The 19,458-nt window shown below is 43.9% G+C and overlaps 1 protein-coding gene across 1 annotated transcript in view; it reads right to left on the reverse strand.

Annotated features, from left to right (window-relative positions):
• PRTFDC1 (phosphoribosyl transferase domain containing 1) overlaps nt 1-19,458 on the reverse strand; it is a 49,998-nt gene that overhangs the window by 22,205 nt on the left and 8,335 nt on the right. The window contains exon 3 of the mRNA XM_082193818.1: nt 18,423-18,606. Within this exon, the coding sequence (XP_082049944.1) occupies nt 18,423-18,606 (184 nt within the window). The remainder of the gene's footprint in view (nt 1-18,422; nt 18,607-19,458) is intronic.

Raw genomic sequence — 19,458 nt, forward strand, 5'->3', positions numbered from 1 at the left:
GGAAGCTATGGTTACCTGTAGCTTCCTAGCTTACATGAACAAAGTGGCTGTGAAGCTCGTGCATGTCACTCAACTGACATTTCATCATGCACATGTAGCCACCACAGCAAACTGGCTGGGAATATTTAGTGAGCTTGTATCTATGTTTCCAGCAGTCAGTCTCCTGTGCCTTATCATCTATACCAGCGGTTCTCAACCTGTGGGTCCCCAGATGATGTTTTACTACAAATCCCATCATCCCTGAGCTCTGGCCTTGCTAGCTAGGGGTGATGGGAGTTGTAGTTCAACAACATCTGGGGACCCACAGGTTGAGAAAGGCTGATCTATACCATCAACACTCTGGTTCATCAGCAAATTAAACTCTGTGGCTCAGTTATATCCTCTAGATTTCAGTACCCACATGGATACTGTCCGTTGACCCTTCAAACCAATCAAGACGCTACAAGACTTAATAAAACAGTAATATCCCAAGTCATGTGCTCAACTGGTCCTTGGCAGATGCTGCTAAGTGGACTTGCTCCATCCCTCTCATTTTCCATGCCTTTGTGCTCTACAGCCTGATCCATCATAGACCACACCCTCTGCCTTTGAATCTTAAGCCTGCTTGCCTGGGATCCCCAACTGCAGCCTGTCTGTGAACTTAGCTGAGGCCTCACAGATATAGTCATACTTTGGAAGTCGAACGCCTTGCTAGTAGAACGTTTTGGCTCCCGAACATCGCAAACCCAGAAGTGACTGTTCCGGTTTGTGAATTATTTTTGGAAGCAGAACGTCCGATGGGGATTCCATGGCTTCCGATTGGTTGCAGAAGCTTCTTACAGCCAATCAGAAGCCGCGTGTTGGTTTCCGAAGGTTTTGGAAGTCGAATGGACTTCCGGAATGGATTCTGTTTGACTTCTAAGTTATGACTGTATTCTGCAGGAATGCATCCATGGCAGAGACCTGTGGCAGGGATAAATGGACTGCCTCTCAAGCTGCAATCATGAGAAACATCACCAGAAGCTGGATTGAAGCCTTATCCCCTTATCCTGTACAGTGGTGCCTCGCAAGACGAAATTAATCCGTTCCGCGAGTCTCTTCGTCTAGCGGTTTTTTCGTCTTGCGAAGCAACCCTATTAGCGGCTTAGCGCTATTAGCGGTTTAGCGGCTATTAAAGGCTTAGCAGCTTAGCGGCTAAAAGGCTATTAGCGGCTTAGCGGCTTAGAAAAAGGGGGGAAAGCGAAAAAAATCGCAAGACTCGCAAGACTTTTTCGTTTTGCGAAGCAAGCCCATAGGGAAATTCGACTTGCGAAGCGCATCGAAAAACGGAAAACCCTTTCGTCTAGCGGGTTTTTCGTCTTGCGAGGCATTCGTCTTGCGGGGCACCACTGTACTTAATAAACCTCCCAGATAAATGGAATTTCAAAGAACAAACCCAAAAAGCAATGTTTAAAGCTTTCTGTATATGCTCCTTTAAGTACCGTAGAGAGAAATTCCCAGCATAAAATGTTTCTTGAGCCACCTTCTCAAAGCTTCCATAACAGCAGCGACTTTTAGGTTGCCAATTCTTCCAGTATTAGATCATGTTTTTTGAACTGGGTGGGTTAGTCTATTATTACAGTCTTCCTTTTCTTTTCTGGAGGCCAGGGGGATCTTGAATCCATCTGAAGCTACATGTGCAATGAATTGGGTGGTCTCAGGAAAGAGAGGAGTCCCACAAACAGGGCTGCCGATGTGAAAGTTGCACAAAGCAGCACACATCTGCTGGCTTGCAGTAGCCGAGCAGAAAATGGAATCTTTTAAAAACTGTTCTGGCAGAACAAAGGCTAACTTAATAATGGCACAAATGCGGCTGCAATAAATTTCCAGCACTCCGCCTCGTTAAAACTATGGACGGGCCCTCTACTACATCCCTAGTTGCCTATCATCTGAGCTGTTATATTCACCTCCTTCCTCCCTCAGAAGAAACCTGTTGATATGGTCTCCTAGAAATTGCAAAAAAGTGTGTGTTTTTTAAGTACATCAGGTTTGGGATGTATCAACAATATAGATTTTTATAGACCAGGTTTTATTCATCTTCACTGCATCACAATCAGTTCAAAGCACAGAAGCTGTCAGATACTCTTGGACAAGGCCTAAATTAGAAGAAGGCCATCTCCTTCTTTCCTTGTGAACCTGCCCATCCATTGTATTCAGCACTGCCTTTTTGCATCCATGCCTTCTTGCCTTCAGAGTTGTGGCTGGATGGGACATGGGGGAGGGCCTTCTCAGCTGCTGCACCCATGTCATGGAACTCTCACCCTAAAGAGATTTGAATGCCCCCCTCCCTTTAAAAGGCAAGCTGAAAAGCCTTTTAACATTTTCACCATTAAAAATTGGTTCGGGCTAAGTTACTGTTGTTGTGATCCTATTTTGCTCTTGTCTTTAATTATATTTTTTAAACCTAGGGTTGTTGTTTTTTGGTTTTTTATTGTATTAAAAGCTTGTTTTCACAATCCAAAGGATAACTGTGTCTGCTCCACATTCAGTTGTACCTTGGATCCCGTGCGCCTTGGTACTCGGATGTTTTGGCTCCCAAACCTGGGAAGTGACTGTTCCAGCTTGCGAACATTCTTTGGAACCCAAACGTCAGACGGTGCTTCTGCGGCTTCCGATTGGCTGCAGGAGCTTAATGCAGCCAATCAGAAGCTGTGATTTGGTTTCCGAACATTTTGGAAGTCGAACAGACTTCCGGAACGGATTCCGTTTGACTTCCAAGGTACGACTGTATTCTGCTGAAGAGCACATGTTAGGTTAGTTTGCTTAAAAGCATGGACCGAATGAATTTCTCCAGCACCACTGGTTGTGACTCACATATTAGCCTCCAGTCAATGCTGGAAGAATGACAACAATGTGCCCAGACTTATGCTTGCTCCTTGCAGAAAAGTCTTAAGTGTCCCTAAGTGTGTACACACCTTCATTTATTTTTAGCATGTTGGGAAGCGTTTACAGCAAATTCCGGATGAAACATTTCATGAAAATGGAATTTGTATACTCATCATGCTTCAAACAGGAAATCTCCTTCCCTTGAACCGGACCCCAAGAAAAGATATGGCGTAATGGACAATGTGCCATGATTAATAGGTGTTTGTAAAGGATGCAGCCCTATTTTCCCTGGAATTTTTTTGTTGGACGACTGAGAACACAACAATGAAAGTGCAGCTCCCAGAATGCCCTGTTGGCATCCTAATTCTAACAGAACTCCAGAGCTGTTTTGTCTGAGCTGTGACATTTCGATGGCCTTATCTGTTCTTCAACACTTGAAATAAATAAAGGAATCAGGCAGCAGGGTGCATTTCAATTTGGTTTGTGTTGCTGATTTCATGATAGCTTCCAAAGTTAAGTTATCAATAGCTAAGCGAGTTGGGTTTTTTAATTGTTCTGGTTAAGCGTGGAAGATTGTCTAAGGGGGGGGGGAGAACTGCAAGCGTGGGTCTTTAAACTGAATGTTTCAAAGTGCATAATGCACTCAATGCATGGAGGGGAAATACAAGCTGTGGTACAGCAAGAAGTTTCTTTTCAGTAAACCCCCCCCCCTCCGCTAAAGATGTGGCAAGTGTTACAAACAACTGTCATAAGGCCTAGTTTATCAAATGGGGATGGACCCCAGAGCAGGGAAAGCACAAATAACTATGCGCCCTCGGTTCTGCTCAGCCTTGAAATAGCCAAATTATAGGTTAGGGTGACCCTGTTTTTGTTTCCTGTCCTTTATATCTGATTTTTATTTTTGCGGTGTAAGTCACAGCAAAAAAATGTGATTTATTAAATCTAACAGTAATAGTAACAACAACAACAGTACTGCAGGTGCCAATCTACTCTATTGGCTAATATTGCACTCTTATCAAAATGCTTATCCCAGTGCCAATACAACTTGCTGCCCATCTATGCAGAGATGGAAAGAGTGTTAATAGCAGATTTGCAGAACGAAGGCCTGGCTGATCTTGTGCGGCTTTTCAATCGCAAGCAGAAATTATTTCCACCCTTGATTCTGGGTGACTACAGCTGAATGGCGCTTGCAGATGGCCGGCCGTAACGCTGCACAAGGCGGCTGGGCCAGTGCAACTGCAACAAAGTGAGATGTTTTCTAATGATGAGTTCTTTCAGAGCACAAAAACAATGTGATATATTGTGTTTCTCCACTCTGCTGTAGATTAACCTTCCACCCAATGGCGTCACTGCGTGAGCAGTTTCAGCCGGGGTGGGGAAGGAGACAGAAGAAAGACAGTTTTTTAATGCTGTTCCACCACTAGCAGGGAAGATTTAACCTCCAAATTTAATTACATGAATGAAAAGGAGGATGAGCAGGATTATCTGCCAGCTAGAGCAGCTCAGTAGCCCTGTGCCGTGAACCATGCACATCTGATAAATCCGAACTCCCTGAAAAGTACAGTTTTCTCAGATGTCTACCAATAAAAACATCTGTCTCGAATGGGGGGGGATTGAGAGCCCCCGCTTCTTAATTTGCAGCTGAACATGCCTTTCCACTTGATGACAGCTCTGTTTTTGCTGTATAATGTGCTCCTATTGATATGGGTTGGCCAGATCAGTTGTTTTTTCTCCTGTTAGGTCAGGGAGGTTTGTGCAAAATGATGTTCACGACGGCATAAGAAGTTGGACAGTAACACTGAGATCCAGTGCTGAGGGCCTTCTGGAGGCTTCCTCATTGCGAGAAGCCAAGTTACAGGGAACCAGGCAGAGGGCCTTCTCGGTAGTGGCACCCGCCCTGTGGAACGCCCTTCCCACCGAATGTCAAAGAGAAAAACAACTACTAAACTTTTAGAAGACATCTAAAGGCAGCCCTGTTTAGGGAAGCTTTTAATGTTTAATAGGTTATTGCACAGGTGTCAAACACAAGGCCCGCGGGCCGAATCCGTCCTGCCAGACTTCGTCATGTGGCCCGTGTAGCCACCGCCAGCCACCAGCCTTCACCTTTTATTCTCGCTTTTTTTTTTTGACACAAGAAAGCCACCTCTTCAGCGCATGCGCGGCAGCCTACAAGCTAGAGAACGTCTGCCCTCTAGCGGCGCCGGCCGTTCTACACAGGAAACCTCCACTTTACATGCATTCAGGAAACCACTTCCGTGGTTACAACCGGCCCTTTGAGGATGACCAAACTGCTGATGCGGCCCCCGATGAATTTGAGTTTGACACCCCTGGGTTATTGTATTTCAATATTCTGTTGGAAGCCGCCCAGAGTGGCCGGTGAAACCCAGCCAAATGGGCGGGGTATAAATAATAAATTTATTATTATTATTATTATTATTATTATTATTATTATTATTATTATTATTATTTAGCAGAAGGTGTGCCTAAGGCAGGAGTAGGAAACCTGTGGCCCTTCAAAAGTTGTTGGACTCTGACTCCCATCAGCCCTGCCAACATGGCCAGTGGTCAGAGGCAATGATAACTCAGCAACGGCTGGCGTGCCACAGGGTTGGAGAAACTTCTTCAGCCCAAGTGTGATCTTCTTTGGGCTGCACAGCAGAGGTGGGGCTGTCACCAGACTCATGTCCCTGTCCGGCCTCGCACGCAAGAGGTACGATTGCAGTTCAAGGTCGCAGTCCATGCAACTGGAAGAAGGTGCACAACAAGGCTGGTGATGGGCGTGGCCTTGGGAGCATGACCTGGGAAGAGTTCTGAGGGCCATACAGAGAGGATCGGAGGGCCACATTTAGTCTCTGGGCCCAAAGTTCCTCACCCCCAACCTACAGGATAGGGCAAAATATTCAGATACAGACCATTTGCCTCCTAGGGCAAATGGATAGCAGGTTTCCCTCCAGGATAAACATCCATTAACATGCAAATCTGGGTGATTGTCAAGGCAACACTTTTTTTAAGAGCAGGGAATACTTCTGTCACAGCAGAAAGCTGAAGGTACCATAGTTCCTGTTGTGAATGTGCTCCCCCCCCCACACACATAGGAACAGAAGCATCTGTAGAGAATAGTAGGAGAATTGTGTACTAATGAAAATGAATATATATTGTTTAAAATTCACGCTCTGTGAACATTAGCATACTTGAAATTATTTTGCCGGAAGACTAAAATCATTAAGTTCATGGCTTCCCCTTTCCGGAAATTCATATACTGCAGACAACAGATGGGGGTTATTTTAATCCCACAAATAACTTCTTGAGGCAAAAAAAAAACTAGTGGAAAAAAAAGTAAGCACACAGTTATATTCTGTCACACACACCCATCAACAGTATCACCACTTTCAGCTTGACCTCAAAGCCCCTTTGCAGAGACACAAACCTACAGTTTACAGTGCAATTCTATGCATATTTACTCAAAAGTAAGTCCCAATGAGACCAGCGAGGCTTAATCCCAGGTAAGCATGTAAATGACTGCAGCTTCTGAGGAGAAATGTAGAGAACTGTACTGCTAATGTCACATAAGATGCATGTCAAAATATTTTTTTTTTGTTACTGAAAATGCTAACTCTAAGGTTGCTTATAAATACAGTAATTCTTTTAGAAATCGTAAGAACAGCTGTTGGATCAAGCTTCTAACAGGAGCCAAGCAGGTGTCTCTGGGAAGTCCACAAAAACAGGGCCTGCAGGCAAAAGCTTCCTAACACAGAAACCGGTATTCAGTGGCCTGCTGTCCCCGAATAAGGCATTTAATTATCACCACTTATGAATATACAGATATGAATGGGCCTTGGGTGAGTTTGGAAATAACAACCATCCTACTTGGGGAATTCAGGTACTGGAACCATTTGAGGACTGAAGTGGGGTCAGGTACTGAATCTAATCCTGGCGTAAACCATCTCAGGGGAATGACGAATGGTGGTGGACAGCAATTAAGATACCTGAGCAGAAAGACCTTCTAGTTTACCACAGGTCAACTGGACAGGTGGAGGAGATGCATCATCATATAGGCCATGCATCATCCACATAACCACTGAATCAATAAATATGTCATTGCATCTTTTCAATAAAAAGTTTAAAATGTTGGTACTAAGAACAAGCTGATACTGCAAGTTAGCAATTTTACATTTATATCCTGCCCTACAACCCAAAGCAGTGTTTATGTGGTTCCCAGATGATACCCCATCAAGGTGCTGGCCAGACCCACATCTGCTTAGCTTCAGACCATGCTCTGGGTCAGTTGCAAAAGCCGGGGTTCCAGGAGCAAGTAATGCATGAGATCTAGGTTTGTGAAGAATGGGCCATGGACTCCAAAATTATGGAACCAGAAGCAGGAGGACGGTCAGCAGATGGAGACATGAATACTACAAAGTGCATTTGTTCGCTGAAAGCATGAGGCCCTCTGCCTTCTGACCACACTGTTCAAGGTCTCTTTCCATTCCTGGACATCTGAAGGCTCTGCTATCCCAACTCAAACTAGCTCAGTGTTTAATCACAAGAACCACTTATAGATGAGGCACATGAAAGAACATGGAATTGGATGTATCGTGCTGAAATATGCCTCCTTGCTACTGCCACATTCTTGAACTAGACTGAATAGGCTCTTTCTGGCTTATGCCTTGCAAGGCGGGGTCCCCATCTGATCTATTTTAAATAACAAGGCCTGAGAGATGCCAGCAGAGGATGTCATAAAATTCCTTGGGAGAAATTATAATGCTTCTGGGCTTGCTCCAATTAACAATGTTCCTTTTCCAGAGCTAAATGAAAGGAAATGCTCTCTAAGCATTGTCATTCATATAGGAACAAAACCAAACAAACAAACACACACACACTATATACTTTGGAAAACTGTTTCTTTTCTTAGTCTGTTCTATGAGCATTTGGATCCTTAAGATATACCAGTTGCTGGAAACGACAGGAGGGGAGAATACCCTTGTTTTCAGGTCCTGCTTCCAGGTTTCCCAAAGGCCTCTGGCTGGCCACTCCGAGAGCAGAATGCTGGACTACATGGTCCCATTGTCCTGATTCATTTGCATGATGGATGCTGAGATCAAGAAGCAGGTATCTGACTATATTTGGATACAAGTGGGTGCCATTTTGAATCAAGACAGCAGCTTGAACTTTCTAAAACTGCAGTAATTTTAACGACTGGTTTCAGAACTACCTTGATTTTTTTCCCTCCTTCTTCTTAGAATCCCCAAGCAACACTTTCACTAGTTAATATTTACGGCTACATGAACATAGGGGGATCCTCTGAAACGTCCTCTGGGTCTTGCATTCCCAAAGGGATTGCTGCTATTCCTTCAGTGAGATAGCTATAGGCTATAGGCAGGGTTACGCGTGTTAAAATTAGAGCATCTACACCAAGGGGACTTTATGGTTGGAATGTATATCGTGCTCATCCTCCCACAGGGTAGCAAAAAGAACTTGTACCATGGGAATGAACTATCAAGAAAAGCGGGGTCCTATGGCCTGTGAGCCAACCACCCCATTTGAAAGGGTACTAGAATGAAGGTCTACATATACACTGAAAGGTATTAAGCATATTTACTCTGATTCTTCTAAGGTGGGGGAGGGACTTTATGCAGAACACTGAATTCTCACTCCAATGAAACCTGTAGGAACACTCCCACAAACATTCATGCACACTTTTGCAGTCATACAGCTTAGTGTGGGGTTAAGCAAACATTAGTGCACACCAGATGTTGTTGGGACTCCAACTTCCATCAGCCCTAGTCAACATGGGCAATGGTCGGGGATGATGGGACTTGTATTCCAACAACTTCAGAAGAGCATCATGTTGGGTTACCCCAGGCTTAGCAACTTCATGTTTTTAAATGGAAAAGTAAGAATCTTAGGATGCTGAATGCCCTTTGCCTAATACGTAATACACACAGCCAAAAACAGAATCATGAGCTTAGAATGGTTCATGCTTTTCTCCTGCCATATTGCAGCACTTGTGGAAATTGATAAACTGAGAGTCTAATTAGAAAACCATTCCCATCGCATATTTTGGTCTAGCCAGCCATAGCTGAAATCCAACATAGCAGTAACAACTTGGTCAAGAACCACCTGGCGTATCTTCCTGATCCACCTGTGGATGTAGATTCACTGGTTGAAGACCTAAGTGAGCTGGTCTGCTTTTCTCTTCCTCCCAAGGGAGACTGCCTCCAAAAGCACCTGTGCCAATAGTCTGGTTTAAACATCACATTCCCAGCCCAACAAGCCATGATCAGGAATGAACAAATGCTTGTGTTTATCCCAAGGACCTGACTTCACTGAAGACTTCCTGATTTGTTAAACCACAGTTTGCCATAGCACCCAAACTAGGAAACTGTGGTTCAAGCACATCCAACATACCAGGGCTGCAAGCAGTGGTTAAAAAGAAACACACACACACACACACACACACACACACACACGAATAACAAGTGCAGTTTGGTCCCCATCCTCCCCTCCATAAAAAAAAATAAAAAAATCAGATCCATGCCTTTCCCTCAAACCGCAGGGCACCTCTCAGTTCTTCCCAACCCCTAACAGTAACCTTGCCCAATTCAAAAATCCCCAATATGTTATAATAATAGTCTTGTTTGGCTCTTCTTACTAATGCTGAAGCAGCTCCTACCAAAACTGAGAAAAGGAAGGTTTCCTTGCCAAGTACCCCTTGCCAAGGCTTGTACTGCAGGGCCAAATTCTGCGCTAACTGGCTTCTTCTACTTGGCCCTCCCACCCATTTAAAAAAACTCATCTTAAATTAGTGCAAACATTGGCTTCAGGGGTGATGGGAATTCACTCCACCAGGCAGGCGCCAATATGTAATTAATCCACGACCGCATACTGTGAATGAAGACAATACAAATCACCACTTTGACCGCAGATATGAAAGCACAGGGAACAGAATGCTTGACCTCGTCTTCTTCCAAGGAAAAGCCTTTAACCAACTGAAATAGTGGAGATTCTCCTGTAACCCACAGAGCAGGGTGAAAAAAAACACACACCCATGTGTGCGTTTTCCTACAAGGAGAGTCATGAGTTCAATTTTCCATGCCAATTAGGTATAGATAACTGGCAAAATGCACTGAGCATACTGACTGAATGCCACTAAAGGTTAGCAAGCTTTTTAAGTTTTTCTTTTTCCTACTGGCCACGAATTAAGTGAAGTTTCCATAGGCTGCAGTTTAGAAAATTTGCTGCCGATCTGCTTTTAGTGCGGTTATTTCGCTTGGGAAACGTCCTTCAGCCTGAAAAGAGCACACACTTACTCCCATTATAAATGAAACACTGAAACTCGTCTAAATTAGCAGTGGAACATCTAGCAGTAATCAAGTGTCCCTTTGGATTGTGCTTCCGTGCCAGGAAACCACAATGGATGGGCTCCCGGTAGGAAGTCATTACTTCATTCATAGCTGCAGCATCTGATTCCTCATAATGCCAAAAGTACAAAAACAACAATAACCAACAACCAAAACCAAGCACAGCAACAAATCCCAGCAGCCTGAGCCTATAAATATTTATTCCAAAGTAGGTGGGAATGCTGGGTGGGCAAGGACCCTGGAGGCAGAGGGGCCAAAGTAAGGGCCAAATGGTAGGAAGCAGGGTGAGAAGCGAATAACAAAAAGGGAATTCCAAACAGAACAGAGAAGCGTATTAAAGAAAGAGTTGGAAATGGGGAAAGTGGAGCATGGGGTCTGGCGGTGGGGGAGGGTAGACACATCACAGGCAAGGCCAAGGGACAGGAGGACTGTGTACCATTGGCAAGAAGTGTGGAGACAAAGGACCTTTGTAGGCTTGGTGACTGAGAGCCAGAGAGGGAGCTCAGAGGAAGGGCAGGATTACATATATTGACTTGAGCTCATCACTTTTGAAAAAGAAAACTTGATCTGCAGAGTTCTAGCGTAGCCCACAAATTTATTAGAACTTTAAAAATGGCCGAGTGTTTTATCAGTTTACAGCACGGAGAGCCAACATGCTGCCCTCCAGATGTTGTCAAACTGCAACTCCCATCAGCCAATGGTCATGGATGAAGGGTGTTGCAGTCCAGCCACATCTGGAAACCACGACCTTGGCTACCCCGATCTCAGTTTACCAAAACCTGAACTATTAGCTGAATGTAATCAGATTCCCTAGAAGGTTCAGGCACAAAGCCCGTATTGTTGTATGTTTTTCTCAAGTGTTTTCAGGCATGGATCCTTCTGTCTGAGACAACATACCGCCGAAAATGAAAAACTGTAAAATAAATTGCAAATAATGGAATGTAGGAAAAAAACCAAACATATAATATCAATGTATTTGGTTGTGTGCACGTATCAATGCACCCATTGTGTATCTTGGTTGTTATTCAGTAGGGAGGTCACATTTTTAAAATTAGTTATGTTCTGGATACCATAAATAATTGTGATAAGTTTCAAAGGATTAAGCAAGCTAGCTCAAACCACATATCTTCAACACTTTCTACCACATGATTTAGACATCAGCAAAACAACTTTCTTTTGAAGATTTCCTATAAACACAGGAATGAACAAAGAGTTACTTTATTGATAACAGAAGTTGAAAATGCCATTTTCAAAGCTGAAACACACATTCGACAGTCACTACTAAAAATATTCTTCTAGGAGACCATATAACTTTTTTTTTTCAAATTGCCTGCATCCCTTCTGTAGAAATACAGTGGAAATTTATTTAAAATGCCAGTCACATTTAGCAACTTTTAGACAAGGGCTTCTCTCTAATATTTTTAAAAATATGTAACAATGAGGGACCTGGAACCCTCCAGATCTTCTTAAACTCCAACTCCCATCAGCCCCAGCCAGGATAGCAAATGGATGATAGGAGTTGTAGTCCAACAACATTTGGGCAGCTACAGGTTCTTCATCTCTGCCTTAGTTGGTGAGAGACTGGCTGAATTCAGTCATGCATGCCAGAATGAAATGCAGAAGTCTTCAGTAAACCATAGCGGTTACCAGGTTTTGGAAAAAAGGCCAGATCATCACCTAACTTCAAACCATGGTTTAAAATCCTGACTCATTCTGAAGCCTAAACCACAGTGGCCTGTTTGGTCCAAACAGGAAAACTATGGTTAATTGAAAACTCTTGCAATTTGTTCAGGGCTGCTGAGAAGAAGGGGTGGGGTGGGGAGGGCTGCATGACCAGGAAAAGGCTCGTGTATTATTAAGCAAATTATTCCCAAGCCCCACTGAAAGAAGTAAGAATGCAAGTGTCTTCTGGATCAAGCCAGAGCCCACTTCGCCCAGTAGCCTGTTCTTACGGTGGTCAGTCAGATGGCTATGAGAAGCCTGCAAACAAGACCTGAGTGCAACAACACTCTTCCCCTGCTGTGGTTTCCAGCAACTACTTGTTAGGATATTTCCGTTCCACCTTAAAAGGGAGCAGGCTTTGTGAGTCAGAGAGTCTGCGCATGTCCTGTTCACAGGATGTTTATGTTTCTATTGCTTTTGTTTTCTCTCTCTGTCCGGAGACACTGACGCAGGCAGTCATGTCTTTCTCTGTTCTGATCAACGCTGAATAAAGCTTGTAAATAACGCTCTCCTGAGTGCGACTTCTGCTGTCAATTATCTGCTGATAAGAGTGTGCATGAGCTCTGGAATGTGGCAAGATATTTTCTAGAAACTCATGTCGCTAATCGCTGATACTGCGTGCCTACGGGAGATCGATGGATCGTCCGGCAGACGGCTTGGGGCCATGATGGACTTTGTCTCCCTGGCAGTATCCCAACACTACTATCAGAACCATAGTGCCCCTTACAGTTTTAATGTAATTTTAATCTTTTGTTGGAAGCCGCCCAGAGTGGCTGGGGAAACCCAGCCAGATGGGCAGGGTATGTATAAATAAAAAATTATTATTATTATTATTATTATTATTATTATTATTATTATTATTATTACAGTGGAGGCAGCCAAACAGGAGCTGCACAAGAGCTGTAGTGAGTTCTTGTGCAAACTCCCATTCAATTTAATGGAGCTTGCGAGGAAGTTGCAGCTGACTGGAAGCTGCAAAGAAAGCCCTGGTTTCACCAAGTTCCAGGCCGAGTGTCTGAGTATAAACGAGCGAGAAATCCACGATGATGCTTGAGGATGGAACTGCAACGAGTATTTCCCAGTTTTGATTTCTAGTTTTCACCTTGCAGTACTAGCTGTGTACACATTTTCTCTCAAAACTTTTATATCGTATACTCTGTGGTTCTTCCTCCTTCCCGGGCAATTCTAGCCCATCAGGGATCACACAGTGAATGAGGAAAATGTCACAATCTACGTAACCAATCAGATTGAGCTATATAAAGATGTCACTGAGGGCAAGTGAAGGCACTTGAGATTAAAAACTATACAAGCCTGGCACCAGAGCCATAGCATCATAATACAGAGCTAAGTCAAATGCATACACATGATTGCCCCCTTCCATCGTCTTCTCACTGTGGGCCACACTGAAAGGTGGGGGTGAAGAAAGGCAGGAGAATATATGGTTTGTCTGATCATATTTTCAAAAATCAATTTTAAAAAATAGGCAAAGAAAGAGGAGGGTTTCACAAATGAACATTAAAAAAGGAGCGCTGAAAATCTTCTCAAGGGTTATGGGCTTTTGGGGGGTGTTTTTCAACTGAAATTCTTTGCAAAAACAATCCATGAGCAGTTTTGGCTCTAGCTGGAATTTTTATATACTTGTGAAGACAGATGGAACATCCATTGACTCAGGCGGTACCTGCCATCCAAAAAGACTCCATTTGCATGCGCACAAAGAAATTATATTCAAACTGCCTGCCCCCCTGCACGGCTTTTGAAACTGTCCAGCGCTTGCCTTTGTGTCCGGTATTGAGAAAGCAGGAGAAAGCCTGGCCGAGTTGCGTTGTTCTGATGTGTTTGCTTGCTGTGGGTTGCAGCCAAGGCTTTCTGTCAGGCTGTGTTGGTAAGGTAGCAAGTGTTGGCAGTTGCCAAAAACCTCTCCTTGCACACAGGAAGAAAAAAGAAGGCAGGGGGGGGGGCTGCACTAAAACTTTGTAGCGTATTTCCTAAGCGGTTAAATCCAGATTATCTCCCCCACCCCGCTTCCATTTACCATTGTCTACGATGAACTAACCTGTTAGCCATGAATGCTGAACGTGGAGCAAGAAAAGACATCAGAATCCCACCAGTGTTTACAAGACTTGGACATGGCTCTCCGAGACAAACAGTTGGAGACAGAAGAGAGCACAGCTGCATGGAAAGGGAACAGAAAGCAGCAGGACTCCCTTAAGGAAAAGAGAGAGAGAGAAAGAGAGAGAAACAGGAAATGGTTAGTAAGGGGGAAGCTGGAAGAGAATGGCGGGGTTGGGGAGTAAATGCGTTCAAGGAAAACCACTATCTGGCCCCAGAAAGTGAATTAGATAAAAATAAAACTGAGATGTTAAAATGCAAGGGAAAAACAGAGCAAGGAAAGCAAGGAGGTTTGATCCCACACAGAAAAACAATGAAAAGCAACTGAAAGGGATATCCATAACCAGGCTGATACCAGCATTGGTTCTGGTTGATAATAAATGTGTCCATACAACCATTGGTGCAGAAACTGAACACAGCCCTCCACCACCCTGGAGTTGGCAGAAAATAGGATGCATTCCTGGGGAGTGTAAGATTGCTATCTTCACCTCCTGCCCAGTGTTGGCTGCAGGGCAGGATTTATGAGGTGGTGACCCAGGTGACCCCTGAGAAGACAAGGGGAAGAATCCGTCTCCAGTTATCTAGTTAACTAGTTGTCTCATTAACCATAGAAACCATGAGCCTGGATTTTGAATGCAACACTAAGCCAAACTGTGATATAGCACTCTGCAGTGCAGCAGCACCGGGGAGGAACGGCCATGATTTTGACAGCAAGTTCCTCCTTCGCGCTTAGCCATGGTTTGGCTTGGCGTTAGATGTGAACTGCAAGACCTACATTGGCTCCCAGTATGTTTCCAAGCACAATTCAAAGTGTTGGTGCTGACCTTTAAAGCCCTAAATGGCATCGGCCCAGTATACCTGAAGGAGCGTCTCCACCCCCATCGTTCAGCCTTAGGTTCAGCTCTGAGGGCCTTCTGGCGGTTCCCTCACTGCGAGAAGTGAGGTTACAGGAAACCAGGCAGAGGGCCTTCTCAGTGGTGGCGCCCGCCCTGTGGAACGCCCTCCCATCAGATGTCAAGGAAATAAACAACTATCTGACTTTTAGAAGACATCTGAAGGCAGCCCTGTTTAGGGAAGCATTTAATATTTGATTTTTTATCGTGTCTTTAATATTCTGTCGGGAGTTGCCCAGAGTAGTGGGGGAAACCCAGCCAGATGGGCAGGGTAATAATATTAATATTGATATCAATGTTTTATTATTATTATTTACTGGGACAGTGAATGTGAGTGTGGGGTGTGTGTGTGTAAACAACTGGAATCAGATTCATATGTGCAACTTTCTAACCCTATTATGACAGAGATAAGCATAAGAAGAGGCTACTGCAAGAGGTCAATACCCCATCTAGTCCAGAATGCTGTTCTCACAGTGGCTAACCAGATGCTTGCATGAAGCCTGAAACCAAGACCTGAACACAAGAGCCTTCTCCCCGACTGCAGTTTCCAGAAACTGGCATTTAGGAGCATCCTGGCTGGAAGCCACTGATCATAGCTGCCAACTTTTCCCTTTCCTTGCGAGGAATCCTATTCGGAATAAGGGAATTTCCTTTAAAAAAGGGAAACGTTGACAGCTATGCCACTGATAGTCTTTACCACCACGAATTTGTCTAATCCTCTTTTAAAGCCATGCACATTGGTAGCTGTAATAGGTATGAGTTACTCGTGCGTAAGCTGGTGCCTTTCTCGGTTAATTTCCCTTGTTAAACCTTTCTGACTGCACAGCCCCTTCTCATCGTGGCTGCCTCAGTCACTGGCATAATCCGTCAGTGGGCGTTTCTTGAACCTCTTCCAACATAAAAGTTGTTTGACTCCCAGTCTCCTCCTCCTCTCACTGCGCGGGAGTCTTCTGCGCAGGGAAGGCATGGGTAGCGGAGGACCTGGGCTCTCCTCACTGATGTCCAGTGAAGAGTCCTGGAGCCCTCTCTCCAATTCCCCCGTCTGCCCCCCTTTATCCCTGGTGTTGCGCTGATTGGCTTCCCCCTCTACTGAGCTGTTTCTCCCCCTGCTGCTGGGTCCTTCGCCAGTATCATCTGGGAGCCTCCACTTCGCCTCTCCCACCGATGTCAGTTCCCTGACAGTAGCCATCACTGTCTCCTGTGGGAGTGAATCCCATAGTTTAACTATGCACTGGGTGAGTAAATGTACTTTTTTGGGGGGCCTGTTCTTAATCTCTCGACATTCAGCTTCCATTGGGAGTCCACGCATTCCAGGGTTATGAGAGGGAGAACAAGTTTTCTCCAGCCACTTTCTCTCCATCGTGCATAATTTTATGCTCTTCTATCATGTCACCCCTTATTTGCCTTTCCCCTAAAGTAAAAAAGGCCCAAATGCCGCAACCGTTCCTCCTAGAGGACTTGCTCCATCCATCATTTGGGTTACCCACTTCTGAACCTTTCCCAGCTTTCCCATTTCTCTTTTTATGAGGTGAGGCAGCCAGAATGGTACACAGCATTCCAAATGTGGCTGCACCCCATAACAGCATTAATGATATCAGGAATTTTATTCTCAGTTCCTTTCAATATGATCCCTCAGCATAGAATCTACCTTTTTTTTTCACAGCTACTGCATAGTGCGTTGACATCTCCACTGACCTATTTGCTACAGCTCCAAAGTCTTGCTCCTAGTCAATTGCTGCCAGTTAGCACCTCGTGAATGTACCATATATGTGAATTTAATATTTTTTGACATGCATCACTTTACACTTGTTTACAATGAATTGTGTTTGCTATTTTAAAGCCCATTCACCATTTGGAGAGGTCCTTTCAGAGTTCTTCAGAATCCTTTTTCTTTTCTTTTAACAACCCTGAACAACTTAGTATCATCAGCAAACTTGTTCACATCACTGCTTAAAAAGCACAGGTTCGAATACAGATCTTTCTCACCTCTTCTTCCCTTTGGCAAATGACTGTACTGTTGAAATGGCGACGAGATCGCACTGGCCTATTTATTCTGAATGTTTGTATGCGATGCCAATACAGTGGTACCTTTGGTTACGTACTTAATTCGTTCCGGAGGTCCGTTCTTAACCTGAAACTGTTCTTAACCTGAAGCACCACTTTAGCTAATGGGGCCTCCCGCTGCTGCCGCGCTGCCGGAACACGATTTCTGTTCTCATCCTGAAGCAAAGTTCTTAACCCGAGGTAGTATTTCTGGGTTAGCGGCGTCTGTAACCTGAAGTGTATGTAACCTGAAGCGTATGTAACCTGAGGTACCACTGTAAAGGTTTGATGATGATGATGAATACAGATCCTTGGGGGGAGGGGGGAACACTTCATTTTCTGAGCTCCATCCTACTCTTTGCTCCCTGCTAACTTAACTAGTTCCTGATCCACAAGAACTGTGGATGCAAATTGCATGATTGCAAATTGTGCCGAGTCATGAAATGGGCTATGAATCCAATAAAAAACAAGACATCCAAAAACCTGAAGACAGAGAGGGGGCTGGTGGGGATGTTCCCTGCATTTGGTCTGGGGCCAGCCCTGTGGGTGGGATGCTTCTACCTTCCTGTTCCTTCTATTATAAGGATTCACGACAAAAACAAATAGTTCGCTGTAAAAAATGGCAAAGATCCAAAAGTGCTGCTCTGGTTTGCCCAAGGGGCTTGTGCTAGCACGGTAGAATTGCTCGCATTGTTTCTCCAAACATCTGTGGAACCACATGTCATATCACAAACTGCTTTAGAAACTCCTCCCTGTTCCTTGGCCATTTGCTACTGGGTGTGTGGATGGTGCTGTGTAAGAGAAACAAGTGTCAGATCTCAGTCCCACCTCCACCACTCATGGACCCAGTTCCACTCTTTCTTTGGATTTTGGCTTGAGTCTTGCTTCAAACCTAAGGCACATCTATGCTGTGGTCTTAAATAGGCTTAAACAGAACTAATTGACCCAAGGGACTCTGGGGATAGTTTCCCCCCTTTCTCTCTCTATAAAGCCAACATTAAAATCCTGCAATGATGGGTGGGGTATACATAATAAATTATTGTTGTTGTTGTTATTATTATTATTATTATTATTATTATTATTATTATTATTATTATTATTATAAATGGAACTTTGTGTTGGCTGGTTCAGTTTCACTGAGAGAGAAGGAATAATGGATGCAATAAAGCTGTAGTGGAGTAAATCATTTAGGATCCTTAAAAAATCAACCAGACCTTAAGTTGAGTGTGTCATCTCCCAAATTCCTGTTCTGTTCACGAAAGGAGAAAAGTTAATTCATTACATTACATCAGTTTATTCATTGAAGCCTGCAACAGCAAAAACTGGGAAGGTTGGATTTTGATGCTTGCCTTTAAAAAAAATAAAAATCCATGTATACAAACTGTAATCAGACCACATTCAACTCACAATGTTTTTTTTTCTTTTTCTTTAAGTAAGCAAAATCATTACTTACCAGGTAACTTTTCAGTCTGACAAAGTCAACTTTCATGGAGATGAACCTTTCTGAATTTCTACTGAGGTTCTTAATATGCTCCACAAGGTCAGCACAGAATTTGTAGCCACCTTTAAGTACACAGAGAACTACAATGTCATTGTATCCAATGTCTTGCATGATATCTTTGGCCAAACATTCTGTCCTAAAGCAAAAATTAAGGATAAATATATGGTAAGACTTGGGATTTTTCAATGCAAGTATATTCTATGGTGCAATACAAAAATAGTAAAGTTCAAGGTCTCATTTCAGGATTCAACTTCAGGATCAGTTGCACCAGAATGTGGGTGGAGATGGGCGTCTGAATGTGCATCCCATTTAAAGTAGTTCGGTGCAAATAGACTACATCGATATTCAAATGAGCATCGCCACCCAAATTCTGGTGCAACTGGATTTTTTTAATAACAAATATTAGCAACATATCAAGGCACATGTAAGGAAAAAAACCAAGTTCCATGTGTGCAGGACAAGCAAAATAGCCAGAAAGCCCAGCCACAAAGTTCCTGGGATCTTCTGTATTTATTTTATTTATTGCTGAATTTATATGACTTCCCTTCGGCATAAGCAACAGAATAAACACACACACACAAAAAAATTAATTAAAATATACTGGAAACCATAGAAAGTAGCACAACACTTTTCTTCCAAACCAACCAGTTTCGAGTAGAAAATAGAAGAGAACTCAACCCAGCCACTGGAAGACCAGGTTTACAACACTCTCTCTTTAAATGCAAGTTGCTTCAAAAAGACCTGGGTGAATGAAGAGGTCTGCACTTGGGCACCAAAAGGAGACCATAGGGATGGCATCAGGTGAGCCTCTCTGGGGTAACTATTTCACGATAGGGGTGGCACCACAGATACGTCCTTCTCTCTAGTTGCAAACCCCACTCAGCACATAGAGGAGGGTCTCTACAGAGGATCTGAAGGTCCAGGTGGACATAACCCAGGTGAAGGCTATCCTTCTGGTGTCCTGATCCAAAAGATCCAGAACTCAGTA

The sequence above is a fragment of the Podarcis vaucheri genome (genome assembly GCF_965113315.1).
Source record: "Podarcis vaucheri genome assembly, chromosome: 12".
NCBI lineage: Eukaryota > Metazoa > Chordata > Lepidosauria > Squamata > Lacertidae > Podarcis > Podarcis vaucheri.